Source organism: Hirundo rustica, chromosome 3 (assembly GCF_015227805.2).
Source record: "Hirundo rustica isolate bHirRus1 chromosome 3, bHirRus1.pri.v3, whole genome shotgun sequence".
NCBI lineage: Eukaryota > Metazoa > Chordata > Aves > Passeriformes > Hirundinidae > Hirundo > Hirundo rustica.
In genome coordinates, this window is record NC_053452.1 from 101,788,550 (window position 1) to 101,813,943 (window position 25,394).

The 25,394-nt window shown below is 40.3% G+C and overlaps 1 protein-coding gene and 1 long non-coding RNA gene across 5 annotated transcripts in view; one reads left to right on the forward strand and one right to left on the reverse strand.

The window, feature by feature from the left end:
* The first annotated feature begins 4,729 nt into the window (after window positions 1-4,729).
* Window positions 4,730-25,394, forward strand: part of TAF1B (TATA-box binding protein associated factor, RNA polymerase I subunit B) — a 45,837-nt gene continuing 25,172 nt past the window's right edge. Inside the window, exons 1-8 of one of the 4 annotated variants that reach the window (XM_040060329.2) lie at window positions 4,730-4,782; window positions 5,512-5,610; window positions 6,072-6,159; window positions 7,896-7,993; window positions 8,273-8,368; window positions 8,964-9,096; window positions 13,058-13,214; window positions 19,841-19,940. In XM_040060329.2, coding sequence (XP_039916263.1) covers window positions 4,765-4,782; window positions 5,512-5,610; window positions 6,072-6,159; window positions 7,896-7,993; window positions 8,273-8,368; window positions 8,964-9,096; window positions 13,058-13,214; window positions 19,841-19,940 — 789 coding nt within the window. In that variant the 5' untranslated portion in view covers window positions 4,730-4,764. Of the gene's footprint in view, window positions 4,783-5,067; window positions 5,401-5,431; window positions 5,611-6,071; window positions 6,160-7,895; window positions 7,994-8,272; window positions 8,369-8,963; window positions 9,097-13,057; window positions 13,215-19,840; window positions 19,941-25,394 lie in introns of those variants that run through there. The other 3 variants (XM_040060330.2, XM_040060328.2, XM_040060331.2) reach the window with 3 other exon arrangements.
* LOC120751043 (uncharacterized) lies at window positions 7,606-10,708 on the reverse strand. The gene is made up of 3 exons (XR_005700250.2): window positions 10,586-10,708; window positions 9,329-9,391; window positions 7,606-7,799 (listed from the first exon to the last, which is right to left on the reverse strand). It is a non-coding gene; the product is annotated as an uncharacterized LOC120751043 (long non-coding RNA).

Below are 25,394 nucleotides of genomic sequence, written 5' to 3' on the forward strand. Positions count from 1 at the left end.
CTCAGAGACTGAGAAGTAAAGAAGAAGACTGCTCCTTACTTCTGTGAAGAAACAAGTCTCACATAATTGATCCTATTTTTGCTGTTTCTCTGCTTATGGAGTATTTGAGTTGTGGCAATCATAATTCTCTATGTTAATAAATGACTGCAGAAGAAAATGAGCCTGTGACAGAAATCTGCACATAATGATTCCAAAACTTATCGGCATTTTTGAGGGCTTAAGTAATTATATGTTGAAAAATGCCCTGTGAGCAACACCCCACACACACCAAGGCTGTGTAGGTCATAATGAGTATGTTACTTTGATTCCCTGATTCTGCTGCTTTCGGCATTTTTCTGACAGTTTTACATTCCTGCCTCCCACTGTCCACAAATACATTTCTTTGCTACCCAGTCTTAGTCAGCAGAGGAGTTCTGTGATGAACTGTGCACTGAGTATGCACTGTGCCAGACTGACAATCTCCAGGTTCACACTGGATCTGAATTTCTAGCAATGAGTAGCTTTTCCCCAGCAGTATTATTTGGAACTTCTTTGTGAATCCCAGCTCCACAAGGTGGCTCTCGATTCCTTTAAAAATACCACTGCTTTTGTGGTTTAAATACATCCCAGAACAATCATCATTGCTCTATGGATGCACAAGGCTACAATGGAAGCCAAGATCCCCCTCAGTATGTGGCATATTTTTCTTTCAGTAAAGCTGAAAATTAGACAAAGTCTGACACGACTGAAGTATTACAATTTGAAGGAAGGTTTCACGTCAATTGCTCAATGAAATCCGAAAAACAAGAACACAAAGGCATTATAGCTGCCTTTGTGAAATGGGACATTGAATTGCTCTGTTCCTGTGTGGCTTCTCTCCTACTCCATACCTCTGTAGGATGAGGTTAACGTAGTCACCGGGCACAGAGGGGTGCGATCTCTCAGAGTGCGGACAGCAGGATGAAAGTGTGGGGCTCCTCGGGAAAGAGATCTTGTCTTTGAAGGCCAGGACACACTATGAGGTATTTACTTGACTCCAGCTAGCACTTCAGCATCCCCAGGCAGACCTCCCAAATCTCTGTGGCTGGCCATGCACTAGCCTGGCCTCTCAGAGTTTTACCTGCTAGAGCGTCTCATCTGAATGCGAGGTCCTGCCCCGAGGTCTGTGTCTCCAAACCCCGGGCTGGGTGACCATACAGCTGGTTACCAGCTCTCTGCGGCAGGGAGAGCCACAGCTGGAACTGGGGCGGGACCGTGGCACCACAGCGTAACTGTGTGACATGGGCTGGGCTGCGGCACCTGTGCAAAGCAAAGGCTGATGCTGTGAACCCCAAACTTAGTACGTAAGACTGGATCAGTCTGCCCTCCCTCTTGGGTACAATATTGCTGCTTTTGATAGTCAAAAAATTCAAATTCCTCTTGCTTACATCCTAGGAAAATGTTAAGAAAACCTGAGTAAACCTTGGGATAAAAGATTATTTGCTTTCTGTTGATTTGTGTTTGAGGTCATATTTTCAGGTTTTCCACAACAGGGATAGAAATTTATTTAACTAATAAAATTTGAAAGCTGAAGCTGTATAACAAACACTATCGCAAGGCAATGCTGGGTGTGTCTGAGCTGTAACGTTAAATTCATTCTTCTTGTCGCTTCCTTCAAAGCTCTGCTGAGCTCAGCCCCTCCCTGGTTATCCTTCCCTGCCGAGCTTGCTGTAACCCCTACGCCTTGCTGCTGTTCCCACCTTTGTGCTTGCACAACTTGCTGCACCTTCGCCTCCACCCCACCTCTGCTGCCACAGCTTCTCCCCCGACCCTTTCTAGAGCGTGGTCTCTAAAGATCACTGAAGCCATCTGCTTCTTGTCCTCCTCATTTCTCTTTTGTTTTCTGTCAGCCTTTAAACATCTTCTTCCATGGAGAGATTGTGCAAAGATGAAATTTTGCGTGTTAATAACTGTGCATTTTCTATGAACTTGAATTTGGTTCTGCCCTGTGCTCATGTGCACAGAGCAGCAGCTGAGGTTGCTGTTCTGCTCTAACTCTGTAGTAGGTGTCTGACAATGGGTAAAGACTCTGGGAGAATCTCTGCTACAGAAGTTTGTATCCTGGAGCTAGCACAATTTCATGAACAATAACCCAAAGGACAGGCCAAGGGACATGTCTTTCAGTCCAATATGTATTTTTTTACATTTTCACATGCAGAAAGTCTGCAGTCAAGAACCAGAAATGTGGTATCAGCAATGGAACTCAGTTCATTAAAAATTCAAATCAATGGAAACAACAGGACGTATTATTTATCTAAGCCTTGAATCAATCTGACTACTATGCATAATGATCTTAATTAGAAAAGTGAGCCGAAGCAGGAAGACAGTCTGTCTCCTGGCTTTGAAATTATCATACCCCTATCAGTATGCTTGGGTAACTTGTAATTAGGGACAAAGGTTACACATAATTTTATATGCTGAAAAACCGGTTTTATACATGTCCTTTCAAAAAATATTTAAGAAATAGTTGTAAGACTTGGTAACCCTATTATACTTTGATTTTTTTTCTACCAGATTAGTAGTCTGCACTAATTAATTGATGGACTTCAGAAAGACCAATAGAAACTTTGCATTTATAGAGAGCCTGCACACTAGTAAGTAACTAGCAATATCAGCATCAGCCTTTGTACAAGTTCCTTTCCAAAATTTGGTACCTTTTCACATCTGTTTCACCTGCACGGAAAATGCAGCTCAGAGAAGCAGTGTGGGCTGTCCAGCAGCAGAGTGTAAGGGCTTTCCTGTTCAAAAACTTTACTGTCATGTTGCACCAGTATGGCCACAGTTACACCCACACAGCTCCATGTACAGTCCCCACAATTTTATTTTTTTTTCTTGCTTATCTTCAACTACTGCAACTGAATATGAAGTGTTCAGGTTTTGACAAAATGGCAATCCTGTGATTACACTTCCTTTAATATTTTATTGACCAGCTGTAATTAGAAAACAGAAGATCTAACTCTGAGGTCCTACCTCATCAAAGCAGTCAGTTCCACACTTAATATAAACAAATTCTTCAATTTAGTTAAATCCACTGGGCAGGCCCACTGCCCACTCACAGTGCCAAGTCTCACATGAGCACTGCTCTCAGCAGGAGCAATGCCTTCTCTTCTACATTGGAACACACCTCTTCCTCTCTTATCACAGGCACAGATGTCCTGATTTTTTTTTTTTTTTTCCCAAGGTACTATTTCATCTTAGAAATACATTAGAAAAAGATCACACCCTCTCTGTCACACAAAATGGCCTTGCTTTCCCAGAACAGTGTTTCCACAAACAAAAAATATGGAAATGAAAATCACAAGTAGGATCTGTTTCATCAAAGTATTAGCTACATTTCTGTGAGGTTGACAATCACCTTTTTAACATGGCAGGAATTACATGCGTAATTCTCTTTAATGGGTGTTACAAATGTTCAGCCCACACTGAAAAAAGATCACAGTTGGTATGAGTAATAACATTTTTTTCTTAAACAGTTCCCCTCTAGCTCTCTACATATCCTCCAACATCAATGTAACCACAGCTGTCAAGGCAGCCTCACCTCTTTCTATGTATATTTTAACTTTAATTTTTTCCCATGCTTTCACTTAGGTTTTTTTTTTTTTTTTTTTTTTTTTTTTTTTTTTTAAGGGCCTAAACCTGTTCTCCAATTTTGTGGGCAAATTCACAGCAATAACAGATCTTGGTGTTTAGACATCCTTAAGTATTATTATTAGCATGCAAGAAATTAGAGACCTACATCAAGATCTGGAGGTTTGGGTGTTTTGTTTTAATTGAAAGTGGATCTCGGATTGTAGTTTCCCTCATCCAAGGATCTCCAAACACTGTTACAGAGTTAAATGAGTTCTTGTGGCCTCCTTCTTTACAGACAGCAGCAGCCCCTTTGGCACAGCCCTGGTGGGCACCAGCTGGGGCCACCAAGGCGATGGCAGGGTGAGGATGCCGGAGCTCTTTGGAGAGAATGGCCATGGGCTGAGGCTCAGAGGGCACACCTAGTCTTGGTCTTAAGCTGCACATGTAGTTATAGTCCTAAAATGTGTCAGGGGAGGTTTAGGTTGGACATCAGGAAGAATTTATTCACAGAAGTGGTGATTAGGTTTCGGAAGAGGCTGCCCAGGGATGTGGCAGAAGTCACCATCCCGGGAGGTCTCTAAGGAAGGACTGGACACGGCACTGAGTGCCACGGTCTGGTTGACATGGGGCGGACTCGATGATCTCAGGAGGCCTTTTCCAACCCAACTGATCCTGTGATTCTGGGATGAAACGTACCCACCGGCCCTTGGGACACCCCACATCCCCTGGAAGCTGCCATGTCCCCTCCAGGGCCGAAGCACACAAGTCATAGAATAACAGCACATTAAGGGGTGGGAAAGGACCGATCACCGAGCCCCAGTCCCCCAGCCACGGGCAGAGACACCTCCCACCAGACCGGGTTACCCAGGGCCCCATCCGACCCGGCCTTGAACACTTCCAAAACTGCGGCACCTACAACCTCCCTGAACATCCTGCTGCAGCGTCTCACCACCCTCATAGGAAAGACTTTCTTCCTCCTGCCTAATGCCTAACACCTGGATCTCTGTCCCCTCAGAGAAGCACGCAGTGAGCCCTTGAAGCGCCCGTGTCCCTGGGTGCCACGCCGTGCCCCCGAGGCCCGCGGCGGCCCGGAACGCAATCGCCGGGCTGCGGTTTCCAGGCGGGCCGCGCAGCCGCCGGCGCGGTTGCCGTGGAGCGGCGCCGGGCGCGGCCGCCATGGACGAGGAGGACACGGTGGGGCCGGCGGGGTTCGCTGGGCCGGGGGCGCTTCCTCGCCGGGCGGGCGGCGGCCGCGGGAGGCGGGGGGAGAGGGGCAGGCGCCGGCGGGCGCTGCTTGCCCCGGCCCGGCCTGCACCGGGGCCCGGAGGCGGCGGGCGAGGCCCTGCCCGGCCCCTCGGCGCTGGCCGGTGCTCGGTCTCCGCCGGGGATGCGCCGCCGGCCGCCCCTCAGCCGGGCCCGGCGGAGCTGCCCCTCCCCAGCGCGCACGTGGGCGTTTCTGGGAACCACTTTGTTTTAATTTGTCGGTTTCCCTCTTCTGTTTCCCTGTCCGGTTTCTCCGGGAAGCACCGGCTCGTGCGGGCTTTCTCCCACCGCGTGTGTTTCTTTGCTGTTCCGGAAATTTATTTTTCCTTTGCCTCCCCTTCACGTTTTGTCTCCTTTTTTCATTTCCGATGGGTGGCCTTTTTTAAAGGCTCGCCACGTGTGTGCGAGGCGTGGCTCGCCATTCCGCTTGTTCTGATGCTCACACACGGGAGCTGGCGCTTGACGGCTACAGTGCCGTGTTCAGAGTTACCCGTGGCTGGTGGCAAGTGCCATGATCGCTTCTTACCAACCAGAGCTGACACGAAGGGCGTAAATACTTTCCTCTATAAACAATCTCGGAAGCTGTGCAGTAGCCTAATAATAATGCCATTCGTTTTACCTGAGCAATTGTGAAAGCTTGCTGGTTTTTCTTCTTTTCAGAGGGATTTTAATGAGCGCTGTGCCCAGTGTTCAGAAGTGAACTGGGGTCTCACTGATGGAGGCAGATATTATTGTAGATCTTGCCACAACGTTACTGAGGTAAAAAAGATGAGTTACTGCCTTGGGAAAGGTTTCTTCTGATTGCTTCTTTACTTTATGTAAGACAAGGACAGATTTTTATTCTTTCCTTTTTCACGCTTTAGTTGACACTGGTTAAAACTAATGTTCCTTGAAATCTCACCATTTAGAATGAGCTGTCTTGGCCTGCTGTGTTGCTGTAGCTGTGCTGTCAGTGTGCTCTCTAGATACCTTAGAAGCATTGCCTGGGTTTTGCTACATTTTGTGTAGTCCAAACCTAGGCAAACCCTGATGCATGTCACCTGTATGTCCATGATAGTAACCGTCTATTTTTGAAATTTCTGAATGAAGAGTTCAGACTGTCTCATCTCCTGCTAGTTTTGGAAATTTGAGTAAATTCCTCCATTATGTTTTATGATGGAGCAATCTGTGCAAGTTAGACCTGGCTCTTTTTCTTGCTAAGATGTATTCCTGTTTTGCAGAGAACTAGAGAAGTTGTAAACACTGATTTTATTACTAATTCAAGAGTCCAAACAATCTCCAAAGGTTTAAAAAAGCAGGAAAAAAATGGTATGTATGAATTTCTGTCTATATTTTGCAAAAGAGCAGCTGTTCAGCTGCTGTTCCCCTAGGCCATTATGTCTTTGGGGGAGAGCAAAAGTGGATAGGCAGGAAGGACTGTAGGAGTGGGAACAAAATGCACCTCCCTGATGCTGTCACAGCCTTCAGAGATCACATTTGGTGACTTCCTGAGCCACAGATGACCTCTGTGAGCCCGGTGGTAGGGGTTTTTTGATTGAATAGAGCTATGCTGCTGTTACTGCTGCTTTGATTTGTGGGAGCAAATGCTCACTGAAGCTACTGGTGGCATGCATTCAGATGTGGTGATCCTTTGTTCCTTCCCTGTGATGGCTATCACAAACCCAGAGAAGCTGTTTGTCTTAGCAGGTGAGATGTGATGGCCCAGCTCTTAGTGTCAGTCTGGCCTGTGTTACAGGCACTTGGCCCTGCAACCAATGCACAAACTGCATGGAGGCTTCATGCAGTTCTAGGAGCTGAACCAGTGCTGCATCTGTCATGTAGAGTCACTTTAACTTTTAATTTCATGAATATTCTGAAGTATGGTGGTCATTACATATGAGGATCTGTGCCATAAGGATGTAGCGGTCAACCTGCTGCTAGAGCTGTGTGTGGATTCTGTGTTGGCTCAATACATCTCTGTTGTGGCCACTTTCAGAAAACAAAACTTCATTAAAATGCCAAATAAAGCAAGGGGTTATCTTGCACTCTGATAGGCTGCTCTACCTTTGCTCTGCTCCAGAGGCAACAGAGGATTGCTACATTCCTTTGAAAAGAGGGATTGCGTGGAAGCGAAGGGAGGTGTGAAAAGGACCCCTCCACTTCTCCTTACTGCTTCTAAAGACTGGGCCGTGTACCACTCATGCTTTTCATTTATCCTGTTGAGAAGGTCATTGGGCAACCCCCAGGCTTCTTTAGAAAAAAATCCTTCTCTTCACACTGCGCTTTCTGTGAATGCAGTGATGTTCCACTGTATTCCATGAACGTATAGGAGTAAGCTGTGACTATTAGTTCACTGGTTAGCAGTTAAGAGCAGCACCATTAAAGCAGGGCAAAAGCTTTGGGCAGGTAACTTCTAAAAGTAGTGAAGAACAGGCGCAGGAGGAATGAAAAGGGAGTTGAGAAATGCAGAGAAAATTTCAAAACCCAAAAGGTTAGTAGGAAATTTATAGAGGTAGGTATGAAAAGTAATTGTAATGCAGCTTGAAGAAGTAGTGAGCAGGTTGCAGTAGGCCCACTCCCTGTGAAATTCATGTTGTGCTAGGATTTGTTAGAAGTTGGGATATTCTTTCATTTAAACATATATGATTCTGTGTGAGAGAATGTTAAAGCACATGGTGGCATTGGTTGTTTTTTGCCTGACTCACTACTATAATGTTCCAGTTTTCTGTGTCAGGGGTGGGAAAGAAACGTTCATATTTCATTTTTAATGGCAGGTTCTCAGTTATTTTTAAACTGGTAATTTAACAATGCTCCACTCAATTACAAATGACACACTAGACATTATAATGAATTATATTATTCTTGGGAAATGTGTGAAGTTCTTGTTCAGTAACTTTTCTTCTCGTTTAAGGCTGTGAATAGATGGAAGTTAGTGGAGTGTTGATTGTAGCTGGTTTATACACTGGGATCTGAAATTATTAAATAGAGATGTGGGGATAAGTATGCATAAAGTTAAAGAAACCCAAAATAGTACAAACAAACATAACCCCCCTTTTTTCCCTTAGATGGAGGCAGTGAATGGTATATTTGTGAAGGCTTTCAGCTTGTACTCAAGAAACAAGTGGAAGCTTTAGAAGCATTAGGAGTATGTCCACAAATGAAGGTATGTAGATGTCAGTGTGAGTGTGTGTTACAGAAGGTGGGATTTTAAAATATTTTAATTTTTAAAGTGAAACACACAAGTCTCTATTTAAAATCATTGAGCATATGAAATCAAAATTTGTTTCTCTGGTAATTTTAAAGCATATTTTATAAACCACAGTCAATAAAATTAGAGATGTAATATTATTCAGATTCCTGAGTTAGAAATTACGCTCTGTTCTCTCAGCAATTAATGATCTTATAAACATTGTACTAACTACCATCCATTTGTGTTTATCAGGATGAAATTCTGTTCAATTTTTGGAGGTGTTACCTTCAGAAGAGCAAACAGGCATATTGCAAGAGACCAGCTGGGGAAGCTGTCAAAGCATTATCAGTAAGTAAAAGCTCAAATCCCGTGAGATGTTTGGTGTCTTTTTAAAAGCAGCAGCAGAAATCTTTGTTTAGGCTACATATCTTGCTGCTAGTAATGTCACTTCAGTATGAAAGAGATCATATAATCAGGCTTGCACATCTCCATTTTATTGGGTTTTGGAGTTTTTTACCTATTTCAAGAGATGAATATTTCTGCGACCATTTGAAACATATTTAAAAGTATTGCTTTGGCTTGATGTCGACAATCAGTAAATACATATCACAATGCAAAATGTATCATCAGCTGCCATCCTTTCCTGCCTGCTCTCTTGAAGTTACACATTTGATCAAGCTTCGGTTCTGTGTATTGCCAACTTTCTGGTCATTGTAGCAAATTAAAATGTAGTCATTAGAAGTTTTTTTAATTTTGAGAAATCCTTTAAAAATACTTGTGTTTTTTTTTCCCCCACCTACTGGTGATTCATGGAGTAAAAATGTGAACAGTTTGGGTTTTAACTTGTACTCTTAATTTTGCATCTTGTCATACTTTATGTGGTTTGTTAAGATTGAAACAGTAACTAAGAGCAGCTAATACAGACATTTACTTTCAAACCCAGGTGTGTGAGAGCAGTACTGATGTGGACAGTGATCCAGAGAGACCCAGCCTTCTGCGCTTGCTGTCTCTCTCTGAAAGTGAAGGGGATCTGCAGACTGACTGCAGCTTTGTCTCATCAGTCAGCAAGGCCTCAGGTAGGAGCAATGAGCTAAGCTATCTGAAAGCCAGCTTATTTGTAGTTCTTAAATATAAATAGATTAAAGTGTATTTGTGTACAGTGAATTGGAGGAACTGGTTGGAAGGTGTTAAGTTTTCAGTCTTGTCTGACATTGTACTACTTTATGTTCTACCAGAAATAGAAGACTTCCTCCCTCAACCACCCCCCCCCCCCCAACCCCCGCCAAGGAGATAAAAGTTGGATAGGACCTGGAAATACAGTGGGAAATGCAGGAGGAAGTTCTGTTTTATAGAAAGTTTGCTCCTTGCCTCCTGTTTGGAGTGGGAAAAAAATTGCTGTTATATCTGCCAAGCTAGATGTTCACAAACACAGCAGCTTTGAAGAAGCACTTATTTAACCAATAGCAGAGCTGTCTGTCATTAATTCGTTGTTAAAAAACATGAGTTTGTTCTTCAAGGGAGTGTATTATTTTTCTATCCCACAGATATATTTAGCTTTTTTTTCTTTACATTATTTTGGTATTTCTGTATCTTTTGTCTCCAGTCTTTTTACTGCTTTCCCAATGATCCCTTCTATGAAAAATCATATTTCAGCATTCTGTCAGTTTCTTTTTTTCTGCTCACAATAGCAGCTGGAAAATATTTACAGAATGCTGAAGTTTTTAATTAAAATGTTGTAGAAAATTGGGGTGTTAGGTTCTGCCTGGCAAGTGTAATACCAGACAATGCTTCAATGACTGATACTGAAAATGCACTACAAGGCACATTTGAAAGCTTTTGCTCATGTTTTAAACTTATGGGTTTTGTTCTTGATTTATCCTTTGCTTGTTTTTTCCCGTCTTTATCTCTCTCTGTGTTTTTTATTCCCCTGTTACATGCTATCCTCCTTATGTCACGTTTCTGTTCTTCTGTGATATTGCCTCTCTACTCTCAGAAGAACACAATCTTGTTTTTTAAAGCTTTTCTCTTTGTTTTGTAAAGTCCAGAAGTAGTAATAGAGTGAGAAATTTGATCAGCAGCAGTTAGAAAAATAAATGCCTGTTTAAAACCCCAGACAGAATTAGGGGGGGAGGGGGGAAGTCGTAGAAATGGTGATGCAAATTTTTTCAAATATTATGCTAGAACCTTTCATCCTTACATATTAAAATGACAACATATTGAGGTAAAGAATCACTGTGTGTTTGTGCATATAGTATCTTGGGTGTTATACAAATATAATACAAAAAGGAAAGAATTGAGCGAAGAATTTCTAGTGAAAGCGTTCCCTTGAATTTTCTTCCCCTTTTGATGTCTAGAGGAGCTCCTTTCTTCCTCAGTACTTGTACCTTTCATAGGTCTGTTGCTTAAAAGTTTTAGCAGCAAGGTAGCATTTGTCATTGTTGAGATGGCCACAGCACTCAAGAGTGCTTCTTTAAAAACTTCAGAGGACCTCAAGTATCAGTACCTCATTACCTAAAATACCTTCTCTACATTGCAGTTCCATGTTATTTAAAAACTCTTCCATACCTTTGCTATGTTGCAGTCCTATGAGTGACCCCACACAGCTCTGGCTCTTTCTGTCCTCCTTCTCTCGGCATTTCCAGCTCTCTGCTTCCCATCCCTTCCTCCTCACAGCATGACCAGCAGACTCCAACTGAGTGACCACTCCACCAACTATCTCACTCTTTTATCACCCATAGCTGTGAGGGCAAAGCTGTTCCCATTCTTTGGTAATTAACACAGCTGCAACACTTTAGGAGCAAGAGTGCCTTCAGCACTACCACTCTCTGTTCTCCCACAAGGTAGTCCTGAGTAGGCCATAATTTATTGTCTTGGTTGGATGTTTCAGTGACTGAATTCAGCTTCCGGTAGTAATAAATTTCACTAAAATCACTTGAAATTAGTTAAGAGTTCAGTGATACTTAAAGTAAATTTTGGTGAAATCAGACAACTACAGATACAGTTTTATCTATTGAAATTTAACATAAGTGTGATCTAGTCTATTGTAAACTCCTGTGAAGATTCATGAATATTTTCTTTGGTGTCACTTCTGCTGAGCTGTTACTGCTACGGACTAGAAACCTGAACACCCTTCTTTCCCTAAGAGGCTTGTCCAGGCAGCAGTTGGGGTATTTTTTTTGTTATTTTTGTGTAGGATTAATACTGAATTCCACTGAGATATTGCTAGAGAAGCCTATAAAACTCTTAAATTATTAGCTGCGTGTAACTGTGTGTTGTCATGCCTTGCATAAGCTGGAAGAAATAAAAGGAAATTGTGTGCCATCATTAAGGCCGCAAATATAATGAGGATTATTTTAAATTGAGTTGAATGTGAAATTAACAATGAAGCTTCAGTCATGAAGCTGCCTTTAAGCACAAGTATCCATGTGAAAGGTGAAGCAGTTGACTCCAGGGATTAAACCGATGTCCCAGAGTCCCTGCCTTTGTTCCTTGACGCACCTGTGCTTGCTGGGATGCTCTGCTCTGCCCCAAGAGTTCGGGCCGGCTCTGGGAGCCCGTGCCGGGGCTGTGCGGGGACAGTGCCGTGCCCGTGCCGTGCCGTGCCGTGCCGGGGCTGTGCGGGGACAGTGCCGTGCCCGTGCCGTGCTGTGCCGTGCCGGGGCTGTGCGGGGACAGTGCCGTGCCCGTGCCGTGCCGGGGCCGTACCGTGTCCGTGCCGGGGCAGTGCCGTGCCCGTGCCGTGCCGGGGCCGTACCGTGTCCGTGCCGGGGCAGTGCCGTGCCCGTGCCGTGCCGGGGCCGTACCGTGTCCGTGCCGGGGCAGTGCCGTGCCCGTGCCGTGCCCGTGCCGTTCCCGCAGCACCGGCTCCGGGGCCGGTAGGTGGCATCGCCGCCCGGCCCTGGAGCGCGCTGTGTGCGGTGTCCCCATCCTGCGGGCGCTGGCCGCGGGCCCGGCCCCGCTGACCCTGTCACCTCGCAGGTGTGGCTGTCACCCGCCCGTCAGGCTCTCTGAAGGTCCAGATTGTTTCCAGCGGGCTCTTTGCCCTGGCCCTGCAGCTCCCAGCTGGGGAGCTGTGGATCCAGCTCTCGCCATTCCTGTCTGAACAGGTGAACAGTTTGTGGGGAAGTGAAGTGAGGAAAATCTCTGCAGAGTCAATGCTGACATTTTGTGCCGGTGTGCTTTAAATGCATTTTCCTTCATCCGGGCTGGGTCACGATGTAGGGAAGAGAGGCCTACAGGTTGTTTTTTGGGTTGTTTTTTTCATTTATTTTTTGATCCTCTTTTCCCTGAACTCTCCGGTTTCACTGCTGAAAAGGTTCCAAACTCATAAATCACTCTACTCAACTAAATGTTCTCTTTTCTCTGTTTCTCTTAGTTTCTAGTGATTCACCTCAGTAAGGAGGTAGAGCGGTTTGGATGTTAATTTATTTGGGTTTTTTCCCCACCCTCTTCACCATTTCCTACATTCTTCTTGTTTCTTTGACATTGAGTTTATATACTTTTTTAAAAAGAATACCTGTGTTTCCACAGTTAGATATTATAGGACAGATGGATTCAGGGCAGACTTCTAACATCAGTAACATTTCTGCAGTGTAAATGACTTTTTCATTAAAGTCCTGCCTGTGTTGAAGTTTAAAACTGTGTTTTAATCCAAAACTCAGTCATTGATTTAAGTACATCAATTTTTCCCTTATTTCCTCACAGTTCCCTTATCTCTCAAATGGAAAACAGTATTTCCAGCTCACAAGTACTATTAGTTATATGTTATATAGGAGTTAATGTCCTAGTCAAGAGGAATAAATAGCACTTTATAAAACAGGTTCTCATCTCATATTGTGGTAGATGAATAAATTAGGGTTAAACTGCTTCATAGAAAAGTACCCAAACAAGCAAAAAACTAAAAGTAATTATTTCAAAATGTTACTAGTCGCTGAACAAGTCTTGTATGTTCCTTTATCTTATTTTTTGTATGCCATGGTTCTTGTTTCTATCATATCAATTGCTTTTTTCCTTTTCTGTTTTTAACATAAACCCAAGAAAGCACCTCTGTGTACTCTGGATCAGTAGATGGCAGTTTGTATTTAATGAAGAACCAAAAGGAGAGACTGAGGATGACAATGCCAATGACCCTTTCGTTTTGTTACATGGCATTACTCTGGGTGAGAGAACCAATTACATTGTCTGAGCTCTTAAGGTATGAATAGTCTCTAGTGAAGAATTGTTGCTTTTATAAATATTAATTAAAAAAAAAAATAGATCTCTACCATTGCCCTCTTACGAATTTGCTCAGTAATAGTGAGAAGTTCTTTGTATTTAGTTGTTTTGTCTTTCCTTTGTCATAACCACTTGTGCAACTGCTGTTGGAGGACATTCTCTGTTGATTGCAATGAATTTCAAAGACCTGCTAGGAAGAAAGTTTGAAAGTTAGAGAAGCTTTTTATCCTTTTCCTTCAAAAACTCTTAAGACTTGCTGGAGGTGTTTATGGCCACACTTCCGTGATATTTGCTGTTGTCAGCATGTCAGAATTAAATGAGTAAACATTCTCCAGGACTTACATCAGTGTCATCATGCAAACAATACCAGCAGTATACAGTGATCTGAAATGTAGCAAACTAACTTCATGCAATGGAGTTATTAATTGAAATTAATATAGGAAGATCATTTTGTCCTCATATCTTTGTATCTGTAATTATTAGAGTTCAGAATAATACCTTTTAATATGGTAGAAATAAATTGTTCTAATAATAGGGTTTGATGCTAAATGGAGACTGTCAGGCTACTGCTGACAATGCAGTTCCCTTCTCTCCCCTACAAAAAGACCATGAACACTTTCCTTATTTACTTCAGGAGTGAAAAGTAGTTCATCAACTCTTCTTGTTGGCAATAAGTGTTTTTAATAGGACCCAAATAAGTTCAGGAATTCCTAGATTTTTCTTGGAAACCTTTTGTATTCTGTTACCCTTTTTTAGCAACTGTTGAAATACTGAGTATTTCTCAACAGATGGTGGAAAACATCACTTGGCCAAAATTTAAGGAGTAGAAATACTCAAGTAAATACACTGGCAAATCAGATTGAAAACTCAGACAAAATAAGGGAAAAACTGTTTAAAAATTCAGTGCTTGTATTTTTCTTTTTCAAATATGTAACCTGTGAGTTTAAAGGCAATGGGTGCGTTGTCTCTTGCCTGTGGTGCTTCCAACTGGTGTAGCTGCTCAAAGTGTGATGAATGCAAGGGGGTTTTTCCCCCAGAGCCCGATATTCCATCGTGGCCTCTCTCCCCCACCCAAGTTCCACCTGTGCTCTTCTAGCTTTGTACAAGCTTTCCAAGAGGGAAGGGTATTCAAGGACACTTTCTTGCAAGTACTTTCAAAAAGAGGGGGTTTTTATGTCTTGAAGTACATAGTAGTACTTCTAGTAGTTACTACTAGATAATCAGTTGCTATGCAAAGCAATTTAACCCTTTGATTTTACTTTAGGAGTGGCTGTTGCCTTCATTGATCAGAATTGCACAAACCATTGCATATTCACATAACTGGATATGCTGTTGCATAAAAGATGCATGTAAAATTTACAGTAAAATGCCATAATATTCAGAATTCTGGCTAGTATCCTGAAATACAATAGTCTTTATTGAGTAGATTATGAAATAGTGCAACTCAAACGTAGTTCTCAATATCAAGATTTTTACTGGCTACGTTCTTCCTTAGGAAATTCTGTACGAGTCAGAACTACCATAACGTACTCTGTATTTTTGTGAATGTTCAGCAAACCAATAATGTAAAACCTGTCTGATAATGTTTGTATATGGTAAAAATCCAGGTGGTAAATTACAATTTCTGGGACAGAGCAACAGGTTCACACTAAGAAATTATTAGTTACCCCATCCTGTTTGGAGAGAAAACGTAATAATTAAATATATATTCTTTGGTTATTGTATCTTGGAAACTGTCTCTGGAAGCATTGTTGGCTCAGACCAAGCAAAGACATCTTCACATGTGTCTGTCTTAGTACAGTGGTGTGGTTGGAAGAAAACCCAACCAAACAACAACTGTTGAAGTCAGCTGTCAAGAGGGAAGATAGATAGTTTTGTTGGCATGTGAGTGGTAAATTATTGTATTTGGCACTTTAAAAATTGGAGACTGCAGAAAAGATCCTGGAAAATTATTCGGAACCTGGTGATTATCCTTTGGACTAACATCCTTAAGAGATGAGCACACTTGAAAGGATTTAGAGAAAATATGAAAGCAGCAAAAAGATTGGAAAAAGGTAAAAAAATCAAGCAGCAAATATAGTGTAGAAAGACAAAATCTGAAACTAATAATTGGACATTGAAATGAGATTATTTGAATGAGAAGATTTAATTAGATACAGTTTATGTGTCTAAGACTGTGTAAATCATAATGATTCAGTAACTTTAAATGCACTGAACATATGAACTGGATTAAGTACAGAAAGTGAAGTTTAAAAGAATGTTATTTGTATTGCAAAGTTTTACCATGATACGATAGTTATATAAGACTGTAATTACGTTATCATGCTACCCTCCCTACCCTTAAGGTCTTTGCCTTTCAACAAGTTTGATGAAGAAGTAGAAAGAATTTTAAATTGCATGAACTACCATAAAATACTTGTTTTCTGACTTCTGAATATTTAAGTTTAAAAAATCAGACAATGTTCACATTTTTGCATGCATTAAGAAACAAAATAACGACAGACTGAAGATGAAAACTATGCAGAGAAAACATTAAGTATTCAGCATTACCTTTTAAGTCTCTGTAGGCAAATTATTTTATTTAAACCAGCTGAATTAGAGTTCTGTTTAAAGTTCTGCCTTGTTTTTTCCTCAGTTTGGTTTTCTCCGTACCCTGAAGTCAGGTGACTAGCACTCCTCCCTTGTGATACATGCTTAGGCACTACGGTCGGGCAATCTGCCAGCTTTTAAAGGATTTACCACACCAAAAATATACTCCTCCTTGCTACTTGACACACTTAGTAGAAAAACACTACAATTACCTCTGCTGAAAGGAACATTTTGGTTTAAAAATAACACTTTCAACAACGTTCTGCTCAAGTCTGTGCTACGCATTAAATCCTTTTCCATTGCAAATAGTCTTAAAATATTTCATATGATGTATATTATTCATCTAAATAATAAACTAGTTGGGTTTTGGAAAAAAGTTTCAAGATGCTGGACTCTTGAGATTCTGAGAAATAATGCCTTTCAAATGAGGTTATACCTAGTTGTGCTGGCAAGACTAAACTTATAATCAGTCTGTGGCATTACTGTGGCTTTAACAGATGCATCACTTCCTTGTAGCATGCTGAGGACCTAGGATTTTTTTCATACTTGGGCCTTATTAATGTATGTTGCTGCTATAATTAAAAGAACGTGGACTGTGTATTGTCTGCCAGTGAAGTTTTCAAGCACCTCCCCGATAGAACATCGTCCTGCAGGTGTTTTGACCATCTGTCTGTTAAATGAAAGGTTTGGAGGAACAGCAGACAAAAGAAACTGTTCTGAAGTGCTATTCCAAATCTGGACTTCTGGATTAATTAAAACTTGAATCATCAGCACATTCTATTCATAATAGGGTATTTGTGCTGTATTTTTTGAGTGTAAAAACAACCTTTAACCTGAGAGAAAAGAGCATTCTTTTTTTTTTCTGGAGACTATAATTTGAAGCTAGGAAAGTTATTATTTTTAAACAGTTTCAGTGCTTTGACTTGGTACAGCCAAATTAGTGAAAACTTTTTTTTTATTTAATGATGTTTTGATGGACACTGCTTGTCTCTTGCAGTGTAAGGATGTGGTTCCAGCATCAGTTTAAGCCGCTCCAAGATTTTGTTTCTGTGGTCTTGCATAAAAATTCCTGTTCTTTCTCTTGCCATGGGTACTAGCATTCATCCAGTTTATGGTTTATTAGTTAAAAGTAGATCTATAGAAGATAAATTTTGTAAAAGAAAGTTTCACTGGACATTTTAGTGTAAGTTAATGTGTTTCACTGCTGTCTCTTTCTGCCTTGTGCTGGCGGTAATGTTCCTGCAGTCATCTGAGTCTGTTGGAGTGAAACCCTGAAGAGACCTAGTTCCCAGTCTGATCCTCTGAGGAGTCACACAAGTGCTTTTGTCAGCAGGGAGGAGTGTGAGGCAGGGGACGGAAGGAGGGTGGGATTTCCCATTTCGGAAGGCAGCAAGCTGTGAGGGTGGTTTGGCTGCATCACCACTACACCACACCCGAAACAAGGTCCTGATTGTCCTCTTCCAGCTGCTGCTGTGCTGGCTCAGGCGTTTGCTCCTCTCAGTGTCTTGGTTCCAGGCCTTCATATCTGACAGCTAATGGTGTGATTGTGCCTTAACATGTGTCAGCCAAAGCTTATCATCAGCTGAGCCAGTAATGCATCACTGTTGCTGAAAGGGGAAGGTCCTGCTTCCCTTTTTTCTCCTGCTGGTGTGATGCACCCCCTTTCCTCTGGCAGCTGTTTCACTTGTAGAGCCATCTGTGGGCCTCTTCACAGTTTGTTAGATGATGAAAGAAACCTTGCTGGCAATAGGGTAACAGGTGGCTTTCTGCTGCTGTTGTGACTTATATTTGGGGAAGAGATGAGCAACAGCAGCTCATGGCTGGATCACAAGGAAGAAGGTCCTGCTAGTTGTGTTGAGCTTTTAGTTTGGCTCAATCAACTTTGTGAAACCGTACCTCAAGCGTGTGTTCCACAGTTTAGTAGATGACTGAAGTGAGCTAAGGAACTGATGTGCCAGCTGCTCAGCAGGTTGTCACCCTGGTTTTTCTGAGTTTTTTAAAGCCTTTTGATTGTTCATAAAATGGAGTCAGACTTTTAGCTACTGTACAATATTAGGAGCAGTTTTCACTTTTTCTCACACATGTAACATAAACAAATCCTTTGTTTTTCATTCTCTGTCCTTTGTTTGCATATTTCTAACCTGAAAACAATTGTAACTGACGGTTGGTCTGGCCATTCGGCTGGGAGGTGATAACTCCAAAAGCCAATCATCAGCCAGACCCACAAATGTATAAAAAGTAAGAAATAAACAGGCAGAGGCTCTCCGCCTTGCTTTCTGCCTTGGCTCAGCCTTGAGCTGGCTCGGAGGAACCCTCTGCCCTGCGAAAATCTCTTGACTCTGTGTGATTGCTTTGCATATCCCAGTCACAGCAGGTCAGGTGGGGTGGTGAGGACCAGCAATGGGGGCTGGCTTTGGAGAACAACCTCACAGGAGCCCAGTGCATGTCTCCCCTCAGGGTGGGGAAATGCTGTTTCTGCTGGTTGGTTGAGGAAAGCTACTGAACTTTCATTAGCAAAATGATCATTACACAATTTGATTAGAAAGGGCTGGGCACCACCTGTTACTTCTTCGCTTAAGAGACTAATAAGCAGAGCTTTGGAACAAAGGCTGTTGGGCAATATGATTTTTCATATTGCTGTTATTTTTCAGGAATCATTATAAATTATTCTAACTGAGCCAGTTTTGATAATGAAATGCACTTTTATTTTAATCCTGGGTTTAACTGATTTTTTTTTTCCATTAAACTGAAAATTCTAGTAGGACTGTTTAAAAAAAGTATAACTGTAAACTTTGCAGTAACTAGCTTTTAAACAGAATTTCAGTCAGCTTCAACAGATACACACTACATAACATGGAACAAATAGTGATGGGGGCACAGAGCTGGGAGATAGCAGGTGAGCTTGTGAATTGCTGTAGGCTAAGAAGGGACAAGAAATGTTTGTAGACCAAGAAGTTACTAATCTGCATAGCAAGATCAGAGAGGTCCTGTGCAGATAACACTCATCAGCAGGGGAGAAAATTGTTTTCAGTCCTGGTGTTAGTTAATGAACAGTCTTCTCTGTTTGTAATGTTAACTTATTCAGGTTTAATGTACTCTTTTAACAAAATTGGTTTGGAGGAGACGGGAAGGCATTTCTAGCTTAGTCCTGTGGGAATCTACCAGTGTGCCTTAGTGGAATGAGGGTGCTGCCTTGTGAGGATCTGTGCTTTTTCATTGCTTGCTTGGCCTGTTGTGGGTGTCTGTTAAGATGCTGGATAATAGCAGGGGTTTGGTGTAGTGGTGGCTTTTTATTGGCATCTGTTCTTAAGTCTCATCTTTTTTATGTATGTATATATATGTGTGTGTGTATTCAAGAAAAATATCAAATAATACTGTCAGCCACTTACCAAAACCAGTTTTTAACAACAAAGATATGTTATTTGTGTGAAAATAAAAATTAAACTATTTTATTTATTAGTATACAAAACAATTTCTATTCATACATCAGTAATATTTTTTTGAAAAGTGTCATCATAGAAACATAATTATTGTGGCTTCAGTTCTATGTATCCACTGATCATACTGTGATTTTCTTCCCTAACACACTACTTGATTCAAACTCCTCCAGGAGAAAGTCAGTGTTTTAAAAGTAAAATTTACTTAAAGCTTTAGAATTTTGGGGAAAAAAAAATCCATACCGTTCAAAGGAGGCTTAAAACAGTTCAAGAAATGCAGTAGTTGAAGAATGTGCAGAACAAACGCCATGTAAGCTTGTTGATTGTATACTTACTGACATAATGTTATCAATTGTCAGTCACATCTGAGCTTGAACTTAAAAGCCTGTTAAATGATTGAACTGGTTTTTGTTCTTTGAAGCATTTCGGATGTGTAACTTCAAGTTGAATTGCTTAGGTGATGTAATACTCATGTTATTTCAAATCAGAAGTTGATTTTTATATTAATTTTATAATAAACATATGAATTTATCATCCTATATATTATTTTGATTTTGGTCTTCATTTTTTTTTAATGCAGGTTTGTTGTTGAAGGGCATATTCCATATCTGAATGTTTTTCAGCATTTTCCGGAGAAGATGAAGTTATGTGGACTTGATCTTAAGATCTTTTGTGTAGAGGTAATTTTTTTTCTTAAAGGGAAAAAAACCCCAAACTAAAACAAAAACAAAACAAACAAAAAAAACACCAAAAAACCCACAAACAAACAAACAAAAAACCCCAACCAAACAAAAAAACCAAACCCACAAAAAAACCCCACCGTGGGTATTTTGTGGTATTTTAATTATTTTGGTCACTGTACTAATAAATTGATTAAATCTATTGTTATGTAATAGTTCATGTTTCATAGTATTGAAGCCTGGCAGAAACTAATGCACTCTGTGACTTGGAGTGCTTTAATGTTTAACCAGTCTTATTAAACTGATTACCTAAGTTAGAATGAAATCAATAAGTACTTGTGGAGAAAAGGGTATTCAGGACTGCTCTCAAAATACCCAGAAATAGGATTTAGCTTCAAGTTTAAGGGCAGTATATTATCCCTTCTGGTGCTTATTTGAAATAGCTCTTGAATTTGTTTGTAATTCCATATTTTTTTAATAAAATATGGTTTAGATGCTATCTCTTGTTCTGTTCCTTACTGTGCTGATTGAAATATACCAAACCTAAAATCTACATAAGGGAATACAGCTCTTCTAGGAACTGAATAGTAATGGACAGTCTTAAATGTAATTTAAATTTCCCTTATTTAAGATTCTTATGTATTGTGGTAACAATTGCCCAATGACATTTCTGTTGCAGATAATAATTTATTATAGATTTTTGAAGTGTGCAGATAAAATCTTAGCTTTTAAGAGCAGAAAGCAGCAATTCTGCCAAGCCCTCACTGATGACGTTGCAAGTAGTGTTGCCATTCTCCAATATGTAGCTTATATTCAGCAGGTCATGAGTTGTTCAGGAGTTGTGCTTTCAGAAGTTTTAGCATTTATATTGTTTTTGGTTTTAAATTACTGCTTTCGTGTCTGGATAAATGAGAATTATGACTTCAATTTCTAAAGATCAGGAGATAAATTTAATATAAAACCTCTTGATTTCTTTGTCTTAGATTACTTTAACAGAAAAGATGTTAGCTTGAAATATGAGTATGAACTTGGTTTTAAGTCTTCGTCCTTCTTTGCCTCTGTCTTCTGGATGAGTTTTTGTTTAATGAATTGCAACTGTAAAGCTTGTACCATGCTTCAAAGTGGGAGAACTGGTTTGCAGAGAGGAGATGACAGTTTCCTTTGGAGGATCCTACTGTTGCCTTTTGGGATAGGGCTGCTCCCTTCACTTCTAAAGCATAAGTAGATAAGCACACTAATCAAGTAATCTCTTAAATGTGTTTTCACTGAGATATATAGGTACAGTCCTGTAAGCTTACTGTACCATTTGTTCTCCAGCCACTCCGGTATTATTGTGGCTTCCTCTTTTTAGAAATACCTGCTCCTTACTCTACCTTCAATGTTACTTTAGGTAGACACCCTCAGTTTTACTTGGGTTTAATGTTTTTTAATACATCATGAGGCTGGTAATTGCGAAATCCTTACTAGCTCTTTCCTACATCTCATGTTTCTTGCTGCAGCACTGAGATTACCAATGTCTTACTTTGTCTAGTTTTGGCATCTGAGTTTTGAGAAATTTGAGAGATGTCCTAGAGCAGGAAATGAGATTGTATAATACTCCATTCTGAAAATACAGCTTACATTCTCTTCTGCTTTGTGCTCTGTATAGAATATTTTGTAAATATTTAAAAAACATAAAAACTTTGAACACTTTATGATATTACAGCTTTATAACCAGGCGTGTAAGTTCTGGCTCTAATAATAAATAATAAATAATGGCTCTAATGCCGTTATTTGTTGTGCTTCAAGTCTGGTGAATATAAGCTGCAAACATGTTCCAAAATATAGATAACTGACAGAACTATTCCATATGTCCTTTTTTATTTTGAACAGATTTTTAATCCATTTAGTTGTGTCCTATGCAGCCCAAATTTGAATCAAGAAGTAATTATGTTACCGTAACTTGAAGGATTTGAATTCATACTAAATATCACTTTATCAGTTAAGTGCAGATGAAGCCTTACTTGATGAGGCTCATCTTTTATATAAATATCCTCTGTGGCTTAAAGACTTCTTTTAGTAACAATTCCCCACATACCCAAAATACGCTGCATTTGTACAAGGTTGAAGTTGTTACAGGTGTTAGAAAAGTCAATGCAACATTATTATGAGGTGAGTCAGGTCTACTTTCTGTGTGCTGGCATGTGTATGTATACATGCACAAAGTGGTTTTCATCACTTGGCATTTTGTAGTAGTTTTCCATATGCAAGGAATGGGACTGGTTTCAGGCTTCCCAGCTGTGATAAATTTCCGTGCTGTGTAATTTAGGGATAGAGTCTGTATCACTGACAATTTTTCCCTGTGCTGCATACCATTTAGCAATTAGAGGTGATTACAGTATCTGCCACCCAAGGAGAGGCTGAGAGAGTCGAGGGTTTTATCACTGAGAAAGGAAGGCTGGGGGGGTTTCAGTAATAAACGTCATTAATAAATTTGATTTCGATAATAAGTGTGTATAAATATCTGTCAGGAAAGAGTGAGGATGGTGTTGGACTTTCTTCTTGGTGGTGTGCAGTGGAAGGAGAGAAGGCAGTTGAAATACAGGGCACAAACTGAAAACCAGGAAATTCCATTAAATATAAAGCTTTTTCACTGTGTAAGGGTGATTGAGTGCTGGAACAGGCAATCCTGGACCACTGTGGAGTCCCTATCACCAGAATTACACAAAACCTGATGGGACACAGTCCTGAGCAGCTTGCTGTAGTTGATCCTGCTTCAGCAGAGGTGTTGGACTCTATGTATAATCTCCAGAGATCCCTTCCAACCTCAAGTATGCCTTGTATTCAGTATAGGTGGCAGATAGGCCCTTTGTATTTTTTAGTGGAACAGCTAAGAAGAAGGGCATAATTCTTCGTTCTGCTGAAACTGGACTTTATTTAAAATACCTCCCACAAAGATACGGTTGCATCTGGACACTTCTGTCCAGAGGTCTGGGAACTCTGGGCATGACTGTCTCATAAATAAAGGAAAAAAGGAGCCTCCAGCTCTCTATATCCTCTTTAATCATGATGTGTAACTGTTAGGCAGCTTTTGGGGCCTAGCTGGAGATAAGTACTATTCAAAAGTGGTTTATGAAGGATAAAAGTATGTTATAGAAGATCTTTAAGAAAAATTAGTTGTTTACCTTCCATATGTATTTCTTTCCATCGCTCCAAGTCAGTTTTCTAAGCTTTTGCTTAATTAGTCATCTTATTTATCCCTTCCTCTATTAAATCATGTGTATATTAGAAATTAGCCCTTGGAAAAGAGGTTTTACCTAAATGTACAATGAGAGGGTTAACAGGGTAAACAGCAGCAGCATCAAGATGCTCCTGTTTTGTTCAGAAGTTCTAACTTCTGAACAAAAGTACAAGGGAGGAAAGGCAAAATTTCCTTTTTCTGAAATAAATATACTTATTCCATTTGAATCTTTTTGTATGTATAAAGGAAGAATAAGATATATAAGGTTTTGGTTTTGTTTTGTGCAGGAGGTCAAGGTTTTTTTTCTTGTATTTGCAAGTTGTTTAATTACAGTAAATCTCTGCTCATCCTAAGGCTTGTAGCCAATACATCTTTGATAAACCCAGTCATCTTTTCTCCTTTAGGTGAAAATCACCTTCATTCCCTTTTAAATGCACATAAGATATCTAGGATTTTAGGATGTCTATTTCTTTTAAAACCCATTAGTGTAAGAGCATTTTGAATGCATTATTGAATTAGTAGTATGCATTTTTGAATTAGTAGTAGTGTATATAAAGTTCACTGGATAATTTATTTTCAGCTTGTATTATTTTATTGATATTATCTGTACTCCAGCTGCACACAAACTCCCTCTTTTATTTCTGCATGAGGTAGGGATACATCTGTAAGATACGCATACTCTATTTTGCTTTTAGGGATTTATCTTTATCCTTATACAAAATTGGTTAAAGCATCTCTTTTGTCTTGAACTATCAACAACTTGTCTTTGCCAAATGTCTGTCTTGCAATGCATTCTAGACTTGGGACTGTATACCCAATTATCTTTTAAGTATTATTTTGCTTATGCTTAAAAGTTGGTTGTGTTTTGCTGCCTCAAATTTACTTTTAGCTTTCATTACTTTTTATAAAACACACTATTTTTCTGTGTGTTTTACCTTCAACGCATTGTAAGTGGATTTTTTTTTTTTTTTTGATAGCCGAAAGTAATACTTGGTTTGATTCTCACATTCTTCACACACACACAAATTTAAATGTATGTGTATATATAGGTAAGCAGGTCGCTCCCATGGATGTTGGGCAACATCATTTACTAAAGTACTGAAGATAACAACCAGGTCACTTTGGAGTATGTGCTGGGTGCAACATGATAGGTGTAGTCTCATAAGCATCTTTCAGATCCTGTTGTGCTAAAGAGCTCAAAATCACGTCATGACTTTTTCCCTTTTATCCCACCTAACTGAAAAGCTTCTTGTTCTTACCTTCTTGCTGATCCCTCGTTTCTTTCAGGTTTAATAGCTTATCATTCTGCATTAAAATTATGTTTCTTTCTCTCTGTGTTGGATTAGGTGAGTAGCTCTGGGCAGCTTGTGTTCAGTTAACATGGACTTTTAATTAATGCTCCATTATGAACTGATGTTGGCTTTGATGGAAAATTGAAGAGTTTGAAAACAAATGTTAGCTGCTCTGTAATTCATCCAAAGCTTTCCTTTCCCTAAAGGTAACCTGTGACAGGTGTTGAAGGAGATGCTATAATGTGTTTATAAAGTAGACTGGAAATCTTCAGCTCTTTTGAGAATATGCCCCTTGAGTGTGGAGTGTTTTATTCTGTATGATGCTTTGACATTATTGTATTTGTGTTGGAGTAGTATGTACCTTGCACTTACACATTCACACACACACCCTCCCTAGCTTGGGTTAGTAAATGTCTTTCCTCTTTTATTTAGGAGTGAAAGGTTTCCTTGAAAAATTGAGAAATGGTCATTCGTCTCTATTCTACCTTTCTTCTTTTACAATATTCCATAGTTTGTATTTTCTTTTTGTTCTTCTCTTCCATTTTTTAAAAATGTTGCTTGATTTTATTCTTGGCAGCATTTTAGTATCCATATTTCTCTAGCACTAATCCTTCTGTCGCTCATCTTTCTGTGTCGGCTTCAATCTCACTTCTGCTGAGGATATGAGAGATCTGATTTCTGAGATGAATTTGCCAGGCCGCTCCTCTGCTATCAAATCAAGCATTCTTCTGTTTTGCACCTTTGTTCTTCATGCTCCGTTTTCCTGCAGAGCAGCTCTTGAGTTTTGATTAAATTATGAGTTATGTTCTTCCAGTGGGACTTAATGGTAATTTTGATTTGGTTCCCCTTTAACTTTCCTGTGAAAAAGGAAAAAGGTTTTTTAGATCAGTTTCCTGTGGGAGCTGGAGCTTCAGTCCACTCTCTCCTCTCCTCTCCTGACCT